An 11,289-nucleotide genomic window follows, 5' to 3' on the forward strand; every position below is an offset into this window, starting at 1 on the left:
TTTTTAATACTGCACACTGCAAAAACACAAAATCTTACAAAGTATTTTTTGTCTAGGTTCTAGTGCAAATATCTTTGCACACTTGAGTAAAGACAAAGATAACTTGCAAGTAAATTTTCAGCAAAATATGGGAGCTTGTTTTGAGTGAATAATTCCTTAATATTAATGAAGAAATATTAGTTTCATTGGCAGATTATTTCACATAAAACATGGGAAAAATGTCTTGTTATAAGTGAAAAAATCTACCAGTGGAACTAGTACTTTTATCAATGTTCAAGAATTATCGACTTAAAGCAAGCACCTACTGTACATCTTGCTGAAAAGTTACTTTGTAAGTTAGTTGGGTCCTATTTCAAGTTTATAAAGATATTTGCACTAGAAAGCCAAAGTACTTGATAAGATTTTGTGTTTTTGCAGTGTATGTCTGATTCTTGGGTCATTTTCTACAGGCTCCATGTCCTCTCTGGGTTCCAGTGCAGGCAACTCTCTGCTGCAGGTTCCAGGAGCTCTTCCTGCAATCAGCCACGCTTCACTAGGCTCTAAACATAGCCCCAGGCCCATCATCTGGCTCAGCACCTCCCAAAACATCGACAGGCAGTCTGTACACAGACTCAGTCCGGCTGACAGCATGGAGGGCCACAGGCTCAGTTCAGCTCAGCGGACAAATAGGCACAGACTGAGCTCATCTCACAGTATAGATGGATATAGATTCAGTCCAACCCGTCGACTGAACAGACACAGACTCAGCTCCACTCACAGTATGGATGGATACAGGCTGAACCCCGATCTGATCGCAGACCGGCCGAAGCTGCAGTCCAGCCACAGCATGGAGAGATGTCCGTCTGTCAGGCTGAGTCCTACAGAAGGAGAGAGCAGACGTTCATGCTGGCTAAGTCCTGAAGAGAGTATGGACAGAAACAAGCTCAGTCCCACCTATGTTCCAGAAAATTCCTTCCTAAAGAAACCAGCATCCTTCCGCTCTGCAGGCAAACAGTTAAGGAGACAGGTGCGTCATTTTCTGCTGCTCTCTCTTATTAAAGTCATATTTTAGTTCTTCACTGATGCACAGAAATTTTACATTTCATGAAAGAAACGGAATCCATTAAAAATGCTCAAGCTTTAGGCTGTGATTAAACTATTCTTTGCAACAAGGCTTTCCAATTTCTGAAGAAATTGCTGAAAGTGCCTGTCTTTTGTCCCTTGCTCACTGTTGCAATGTTTGAGCTCAATCTATCAAAGCTCTGCGTTTTGCCTGCCATGGCAGGGTTAAACATAGCATTGCATTTGACTCTGACTGAAGACCTACTCACATTCCTCACCCTGCATATTTTAAGTCTTTTCCTGGCAAACCTGGTTCAAATGAATGAATTGGACATGAAGGCTGTAAAAGACTTCTTAATCACACTAATATTCCAGAAACAGGAAGATGCACCTCAATGACCAGAGTTTAAAATGTCACTGAAACGGTAAATCCACTTACATGATTTTAAAAGTTCAACTACTGTGCTTTCATTCTGTGAACACAAAAGCTTTTAATAATAAATATTTATCACATACTACTATAAATTCCACAGCATTGCAGAGTGTTTCTGTTTTCATGTGTCAAACTGGGTTAAATGCCAGGGCCATCTTGTGATGTAATGAGGGTAAGTCAAACCATAAACAACTAATCCTGAATACAGAGAAGTGGAGGGATTTGACTTGAGCGATTTTTCTGCAGTTTTGGAGGAAAAAGCTCAATGGTGTGATGAAGAAGAGGGAGCTGCTTCTACTGAAGAACTGTAACAAGGAGTGGAAATTAGCACCCGCCACTGGCCAAATGCGGGTAAAAGTATAAAGTGACTTGTAAATTGGATCAATACACCCGCCACCGTGGCGGGTTGACAATTTGAACAGAAAAAAAAAGCTGCATTCAGTTTGAACTTCTGTCCAGGATAGGAGTAGCTGACTGGACTACAGACTCATGCACCTACTCTATATGGGACGGACGTAGGCTGTCATAATTTAACAAAAAAAATTTACATCAAATATAATTTTTATGACCGCGACAGCCCATTGGTTGATTTCACTGACGACATTGGGCTTATCCAATGAAATCCTTCTCCACCGAGGTTATTAATTGCGCCATTTAAGCTAACCGGTGTCCGAGAAAAGTGAGCGAATGCGAAACTGGGCGGATCAGAAAAACTACGACAACTAAAGCTAAAAAGCGCGTAAGTCCATTCGGAAATAATTATCAAACTAACCGATATTTACCACACAATGACGTCACAGAGGGTATTACCATCGTAATAGACCTTACCACAGGGGCCGCTTTTCATTGGCTGATGCCCATTCTACGTGGTAGCGCGGCTACAACGTGCGTGGCCGTCTCACAAACACACGCTTCCCGTTAGCTAAGTACAGCATAACGGCAGAACTGATACAACTTCTACACCTTGAAGCCTGTCTGCTACACAGTCTTACGTTAGCTAAACAGATCAATATGCAATGTGTCTGTCTCTGACATACACTAAAGATTTTAATTTAGCAGAAAAGGCTTTGGACCAAACTGTTACTCGTGTTAGCCACATTAGCACCAAGTACAGCTAGTCAATCAACCATCGCTGTGTTCAGGGAAACGCTGATTAATAACCGAGAAATAAATATCAAGCCTGGAAACTTGATATCGTAACTGACTGAATATTATGTTTTTAAGTAATCTTTGCTCGTCTTGCGGGGCACAGGCGGTTGCCACGGTAACAGGTGTGCTTAAACTACAAAGAGAGAGAGAGAGTAAAAAGGTACTTGTGGTTTTGAGTTGATCACCTGTTTGGGTTATTTTACCTTTGTTTCCCTTTGCTGTGGCGCGTTACAGCCGCTGTAGTTTCTAAACGTTGGACTAATTACCTCGTTCGTTTGTGAGTTTACATCATTCACAACAAACATCAAACAGAACAAATATATTTCATAAAATTTTAACAAGCAAATGGCTTCTACCGTGGTAATTATGTGAAATTAAATTAATTATATCCCAACTTCAGAAGATTTGCCTTTACCTTTACAGAGCTCTTTGGTTCCTCCTATCAGTCTGTAGCTTCTCATATTGAGGTAAGAGAGACGTAATAGGCACCCTTCTGTCAAAATTTAATCGGAGTTTGATTGATGAGTGATTTATGACCCTAATCAATTGCTATTAATATCCGGTTCCCCCTACCCCCAAAAACAACTGTTACGCCAACTGTTATTCCCACACCTTCAGACCTCTATGTGTTTTAAAAATAGTACAATTAAAGTATGAAAAACAATAAGTGTTAGATAATCGAGAATAATATAATAATATAGTATATTTAAATAGAATGTTGTAGTTATCTCCGGTTTTTCTCACTAAGCCATTTGGTGTTTGTGCGTGTGTGTCTGGCTTTAAAAACAGAATACGGGACAGGCCTCACCTGTCATCTGTGTGAGGCGGGTTAAAAAACCCTAGGTAGGCGATTCTCGTGACCTAAGGGTCAACACACATGGCGTGCAAGGAAACTCTATGTCTCCGGAAATCAAATTTTCAAACTGTCATCGATTATCAGCTCAGGATCTGCGCGGGAAAGGGCTCCTGCCATCTGTCCGACTCTCTCAGGGTGATTCTCATCAATTATCAGGTATTAGACAATCTTCCTGAACGCTGTGTATCAGGAATGGGAGAGGGCATAAGTCTGGACAGAGGCGTGTGTGTGTATGTGTGTGTGTGCGCACCCGTAAGACTGAACACATACCTCTACACATAGCCTAGAGTTTTAACTGTTTTACTGCTTTATTTTATGGTAGCATGATTAGTCAGTGCTGACTATGAGTTTGTGATTTCCTTCATCACTTAAATTTTAAACTCTTATAGATTTTTTTTTTCTGTAACACTTGCTAGTGTGATACATTTCAGTAAATGTTCCTCATTTGTACACGTACTTCTGAAGAATATGTGACAGACAGTAAACAGGCCTACGTGAGGCTGCTCAAATGTAACTTTTATCTTTTCGCAGTTAAAGAATTTGTCCAGACTTTTCCAGAATTTGTCCCGGCATCATTGTGAATGATTTTGTTCAGTTTTTTTTCTTGCTGTTGAATCAACACTGATCTTCCCACTGCTTCATGTTTTCTCCAAAATAGTAAATCTTGGTTTAAATACATTTGAAACTCATATTTTTTTTTCTGTAACACTTGCTAGTGTGAAACATGTTAGTAAAAGTTCCTCATCTGTAAATTTATTTCTGAAGAATATCTGACAGGGACAAAACAGGCCTCGGTGAGGATACTTATATGTATCTTTCAGCTTTCCCTACAGTTGAAATTTTTCATTACTAAAACTTTTAAATGATCAATGTGAACCATCAGTCTGTATTAAAATAGTTAATATAATTCATATTATTTATTTAGATTTGATGTTTTAATGTGTGCCCTTGGATTTCTATTGATTTATTGAATGTGTAAATATTTATCAAACTGAATGGACATTCAGTTTTATATAGTTTTTTTCTTTTGGGGTTTGTTGCACAAATTTAAATATATGCTAGCTATCAGCCAACAATTTAATCAGTGAATTTGTGTTTTTTCTTAAATACTCCCTCTCACCGAGACTTACTTACATCTTCTGACAACTAGCCCAACTTATAATAATATTGACTAAGTTTGCTATTGGTACACTTTACCTAAAAATAAAAATAAAACATACTCACTACACAACCATGCTCCAAGAGTTGCTCACAACATGGTGAATTGTTTTGTTACCTTAAAAATGATTTGCAGCTTTTGTTCCTTGGTCCTAATGATGCTGTTCACTAATGTTCTCTAACAGGCAGTACAACACCTCTTGTAATTGATCAGCTTATAAATGATCAATGCGAAGCATCAGTATGCGCTATAGAAGATCATATCAGTCAGATTACGTAAAATATCATTATACTCAAAGCAATCAAAATTATATTTCTCTGAAAGGTAATTTCTCCTTTTCAGGGAACTTAGACTGTAGGAAAGGAATCATTGAAATATACTATGAAATATTTAATCTGCTGCATCCCGATAATAAAACTTCACTTGTGAATTGAATGATTACATTGCATCTAGACACAAAAGAATCAGCTGTTAATTAGTAATCATACTATGGAAATGACTAACAAGATCTGATCAAACAAGAAACTTGACAACCTCAAGGGATTTCTCACATTGGAGAACGAACCGTCTGACTTTCTTTAGCCACTAAATTTAACCTTACCAAAGTTTTGCCTTGGAGCAAACAGGTACTGAGTTTGAAGCGGATCAGACGCCTTCAGCCATCTGCTAAAGCTAGACTCTGGCCTTCCTCACTGTAAAATAAGACATTAGACTTAAACAAAAAGTTCAAGTGAACATCACTTAATTATCATCAACTTGTTATTTGTACTCATCTTAAGCAAGTGGCAGGAACATTTGGATATATATTTTTAAAAAATGCTTTATAAGTTAATCTATTTAAGTTGAGTCCATGCAACAAGTAAAATAAAATAAAAAGCGAACTATAGGAAAGTAGTGAGGATTTAGGGTGGTAAAAGTTTAACATTTTAACATACTACGCCATTTCTGCTCAAGCAAACCAAAAGGTTTTGAACAGAACAACCATGTCGAATAATGAGACCATGTATCTTTAATCTATGTAGCAAATATATTGCTGCTGCTGTAAGCAGAAAATAAAATAAGTTTTGCAGAGAATATTTTGGATGAGTTTAAGAATATTGTTTGCCAAAAACACACAGTGTAACTACGCTTGTCTTTTATATGATGCAGTAATTGAATCTTTTGAGGCAATTGGTTTGCATAAATTAAAGTAAATACGACCTATTTTCCTGCTCCACATACTTAGCTAGCAATTTGCCAGTTAGCTTTCCAGTCTGAACTTCTGGGCAATGTCTTGATTCAGTCAAATTTTCTACCCTTTATCTCCTGAACTCCGATATTCTACTACATCCACTCTGTGAATGTTTTGCTTGCTTGCTGGTCTTCAGCGTGCTCTGAATGGAGTATCTGATTTCTCTTACTTTAACCCTCCCAACTTGCACCTGATTGGCATGTTAGCCTTTTGATTCCACACGCATTCAGAATTCCACACACATTTCCTTCATCACATTAAGTGATGAAGGAAATCACAAATTCATAGTCAGCACTGACTAATCATGCTACCATAAAATAAAGCAGTAAAACAGTTAAAACTCTAGGCTATGTGTAGAGGTATGTGTTCAGTCTTACGGGTGCGCACACACACACATACACACACACGCCTCTGTCCAGACTTATGCCCTCTCCCATTCCTGATACACAGCGTTCAGGAAGATTGTCTAATACCTGATAATTGATAAGAATCACCCTGAGAGAGTCGGACAGATGGCAGGAGCCCTTTCCCGCGCAGATCCTGAGCTGATAATCGATGACAGTTTGAAAATTTGATTTCCGGAGACATAGAGTTTCCTTGCACGCCATGTGTGTTGACCCTTAGGTCACGAGAATCGCCTACCTAGGGTTTTTTAACCCGCCTCACACAGATGACAGGTGAGGCCTGTCCCGTATTCTGTTTTTAAAGCCAGACACACACGCACAAACACCAAATGGCTTAGTGAGAAAAACCGGAGATAACTACAACATTCTATTTAAATATACTATATTATTATATTATTCTCGATTATCTAACACTTATTGTTTTTCATACTTTAATTGTACTATTTTTAAAACACATAGAGGTCTGAAGGTGTGGGAATAACAGTTGGCGTAACAGTTGTTTTTGGGGGTAGGGGGAACCGGATATTAATAGCAATTGATTAGGGTCATAAATCACTCATCAATCAAACTCCGATTAAATTTTGACAGAAGGGTGCCTATTACGTCTCTGAGGTCATCAAACCAAATTTCAGATCTACCATAACTGACTGACACCTGCTGGCCTCAGGTTTGCAACCAGCTTGTGACTGAGAAACCAGTAACCTCCTCCCAGTGACAGAGTCTCACTGAGGAAGAAACTGCATTAGGTTTTCTATCACTTTAATATTTCTGCTATAACTGATGTATATTCGCATATAAAATAAGTCAATAGAGTTTAATTTACAATTTTTATGTCTTCGTGTCATGAGGTAGATCTCAGCCGGCTGGTGAGAGAAAAAGTAGATCTTGGTCTCAAAACGTTTGGGCTCCCCTGATGTAGAGGGTGTGTGGGTCTGCCGTTTTCCTCATCGAGCGAAAGCATTTTGCTGTGACGTGCACAATGTTGGAGGCATCGCGTGGCTCAAACACCTTGATCTCATCCAAAAAAGATGACATGAACTTGTTAGTTCCTCTGTCCATTGTAGTAGCTGATATATTGTGAAAATCCAGGAGAAATGATGAATTAAGAGTCATGTTTACATAGAAACAACGAGGCTTTGTTTGTGAGACTTGCGGTCACTTGGGATTTTCTAAGTCGGTTGTGGGCGGAGCTTGGTAAGGTCCATGGCGGGGAGGGAGAGACGCTAACATGAGAGGGGGTGAGGGTGGATATAATATACAGGAGGTAAAATACAGTAGTTTCCCAGAACAAATGGGAGACTTGACAGGTATGGGGATAACACAGGAATGTTGATGGCCCGTGGAATTATTGATGAACACGTTTTGAGATATTTTTAGTAATAAGAATAATTGTGAATTTCAATAGAAAATGTTATAAGTAAGGGGAAACAGAACAGTTAGAAAACAACTATTGATACCATTTAAAAATGTTTAAAAATTATTAGACACATCTTCAATAAATACTACCTGAGGGAGTTGTAGCCAAAATGTAGAAATGTTCAACATAGGAAATGATTGCAAGAATGTTAGGATTGTGTAGTTAAATTTGCTGTTAGTAATTACTTCAAGTGAACTTATTGCTTTATACTTCTATTAAGGTGTCCATGTTTTGTTAAATTAGTTTGTATATGTACATATGTATGATAAACTTATTGTCAGTAAATTGGTTTTGATAAAGTTATGAATAAATCATGTATTTTATGTAATTTGCTTGAGGTTTGTAATTGAAAGAAAAAAATAGTGGCTGGTGAAATGTCTGAGTGGCCAGTAATAATTTCCACCCCCGACTGTAACTCTATTTATTTGAGACATAATGTTCAGGAAGCAAAAATAATTGTTTCTGGGGAGGAAGGGTCTGACAGTAAAGGGTCGGAGCTAAATGGTAATAAAGAGATCTATGAATAATTTAATTCTGCATGTGTTCCAACATATGAATGTTCTAAGCATGGTGTTCAGTCACTAGCCTTGATAGTCCTCTTATTTTCACATCTTGCGCTTGATTTTTCTGCTTCTGATAACTGTATAGTATTTCCATAATCATTTACAGTGCAGAGGGATTATCAGTCAATGTCACGGTGTGTGTGTACTGTATGTTTCCTGCAGAAAGAAAACAACCATATTTTATTATAACTATTTGAAATATTCACATTTTTGTAATCCAAACTTTTTACTTAACTGTGAAATTAGATCCCTTTGGATCTCACCAATTGTCAACACTAGTTGTCATGGTTTTACTATGAATGTTTTACAATTAATAGTAAAATATTAGGTCCCTTTTTCAGATTCTTTGTGTGATTGTGTCATGTTTCTGACCACCAATATTCCTGACTCAATGCAAAGCAATGTGACACACAATAAATCACATGATGTCCAGTCCAGTAAAGTCCAAAGAACTAGGAAAGAAGTCTAACACTAGACATATAATGAACATAATTAAACTAGAGTCATGAAAAGTAATAGACACAAGAAACAAAAGAGGAACCACTAGTAAAGGACTAACTAAGGTAAAACAGAGAGTTTTACTGATAATTTGCAGGTAATTTGTCATTCTAATTAGCAGGTAGGCACATGAACATGATGCACGGTTTAAAAATAATAAATACACTGCTCAAAAAAATAAAGGGACCACTTAAACAACACAATATAACTCCAAGTAAATCAAACTTCTGTGAAATCAAACTGTCCACTTAGGAAGCAACACTGATTGACAATCAATTTCACCTGCTGTTGTGCAAATGGAATAGACAACAGGTGGAAATTATTGGCAATTAGCAAGACACACTCAATAAAGGAGTGGTTCTGCAGTTGGGACCACAGACCACTTCTCAGTACCTATGCTGTCTGGCTGATGTTTTGGTCAGTTTTGAATGTTGGTGGTGCTTTCACACTCGTGGTAGCATGAGACGGACTCCACAACCCACACAAGTGGCTCAGGTAGTGCAGCTCATCCAGGATGGCACATCAATGCGAGCTGTGGCAAGAAGGTTTGCTGTGTCTGTCAGCGTAGTGTCCAGAGGCTGGAGGCGCTACCAGGAGACAGGCCAGTACACCAGGAGACGTGGAGGAGGCCGTAGGAGGGCAACAACCCAGCAGCAGGACCGCTACCTCCGTCTTTGTGCAAGAAGGAACAGGAGGAGCACTGCCAGAGCCCTGCAAAATGACCTCTAGCAGGCCACAAATGTGCATGTGTCTGCACAAACGGTTAGAAACCGACTCCATGAGGATGGTATGAGGGCCCGACGTCCACAGATGGGGGTTGTGCTCACAGCCCAACACCGTGCAGGACGCTTGGCATTTGCCAGAGAACACCAGGATTGGCAAATTCGCCACTGGCGCCTTGTGCTCTTCACAGATGAAAGCAGGTTCACACTGAGCACATGTGACAGACGTGACAGAGTCTGGAGACGCCGTGGAGAGCGGTCTGCTGCCTGCAACATCCTTCAGCATGACCGGTTTGGCAGTGGGTCAGTAATGGTGTGGGGTGGCATTTCTTTGGAGGGCCGCACAGCCCTCCATGTGCTCACCAGAGGTAGCCTGACTGCCAATAGGTACCGAGATGAGATCCTCAGACCCCTTGTGAGACCATATGCTGGGACGGTTGGCCCTGGGTTCCTCCTAATGCAGGACAATGCTAGACCTCATGTGGCTGGAGTGTGTCAGCAGTTCCTGCAAGATGAAGGCATTGAAGCTATGGACTGGCCAGCCCGTTCCCCAGACCTGAATCCGATTGAGCACATCTGGGACATCATGTCTCGCTCCATCCACCAACGTCACGTTGCACCACAGACTGTCCAGGAGTTGGCGGATGCTTTAGTCCAGGTCTGGGAGGAGATCCCTCAGGAGACCATCCGCCACCTCATCAGGAGCATGCCCAGGCGTTGTAGGGAGGTCATACAGGCATGTGGAGGCCACACACAATACTGAGCCTCATTTTGACTTGTTTTAAGGACATTACATTAAAGTTGGATCAGCTTGTAGTGTTATGTCACTTTAATTTTGTGTGTGGCTCCAAATCCAGGCCTCCATTGGTTAATAAATTTGATTTCCATTGATGATTTTTGTGTGATTTTGTTGTCAGCACATTCAACTTTGTACAGAACAAAGTATTCAATGAGAATATTTCTTTCATTCAGATCTAGGATGTGTTATTTGAGTGTTCCCTTTATTTTTTTGAGCAGTGTATATTTAAGGCAATAGCCTGCCACTCTTTGTATTGGGTTAAAATTACCAAGAGATAGATTATAATGAAGGTGAAACAGGACTGATCTAAAGAAAATAAGGAACACAGAATAACAATTAGACTAAAATCAATAAGGCAAAGACCAATCTCCAAAACAATTAAAAAAACAGGACCTGACATATATTTTGTCTGAAATTGCAGCTTCAGAAAAATGTCAACATTTTACACATTCATTCAAGCAGACATTTATGGGGAGAACATCCATTTGTGCTCATGTCACATAGACATTGAAGTGTTTGTGTAGACCAGGGTCACTCAGGTCTAGTCTTCAAGAGCCTGCAACTTTTAGACGCATCCTTCCTCCAACAGACCTGACCAGGATCAGCTCTGAACAGGCCTGCTAAAGAGCCGTTCATTTGATTCAGGTGTCGGAGCAGGGAAGCATCTGAACGTTGCAGGATGGTAGCTCTGGAGGACTGGACTTGAGCAACCCTACAGGGTGCTACAACAGCGACCCTGTTGTAACACCCTACAAAATGGATGGATCCATCCATCCATTTCCAAATGGATGGATGGATCAACACTTCTCATCATTTTTTTAAAGGATTTTTGACATATTTGCTAGTTACACACACAACATAATTTTTGCATCATTGTTTTTGTGGACAAAATGTATAATTGTTTTGATTAAAACTTCATGCTTAAAGAACTTAATTTTGAATAGTATCCAACCCTATGCTAAACAGAAAATATGAAAATGGTCAGAAAATATTTTAATTAGTATTTATTTATATCCT

The 11,289-nt window shown here is 39.4% G+C and overlaps 1 protein-coding gene across 1 annotated transcript in view; it reads left to right on the forward strand.

Annotated features, from left to right (window-relative positions):
- Positions 1 to 11,289, forward strand: part of LOC116720559 (voltage-dependent T-type calcium channel subunit alpha-1H-like) — a 176,051-nt gene that overhangs the window by 160,960 nt on the left and 3,802 nt on the right. Inside the window, 1 exon segment of the mRNA XM_032563892.1 lies at positions 450 to 1,006. Coding sequence (XP_032419783.1) covers positions 450 to 1,006 — 557 coding nt within the window.

The sequence above is a fragment of the Xiphophorus hellerii genome, chromosome 5, assembly GCF_003331165.1.
Source record: "Xiphophorus hellerii strain 12219 chromosome 5, Xiphophorus_hellerii-4.1, whole genome shotgun sequence".
NCBI classification, from domain to species: domain Eukaryota; kingdom Metazoa; phylum Chordata; class Actinopteri; order Cyprinodontiformes; family Poeciliidae; genus Xiphophorus; species Xiphophorus hellerii.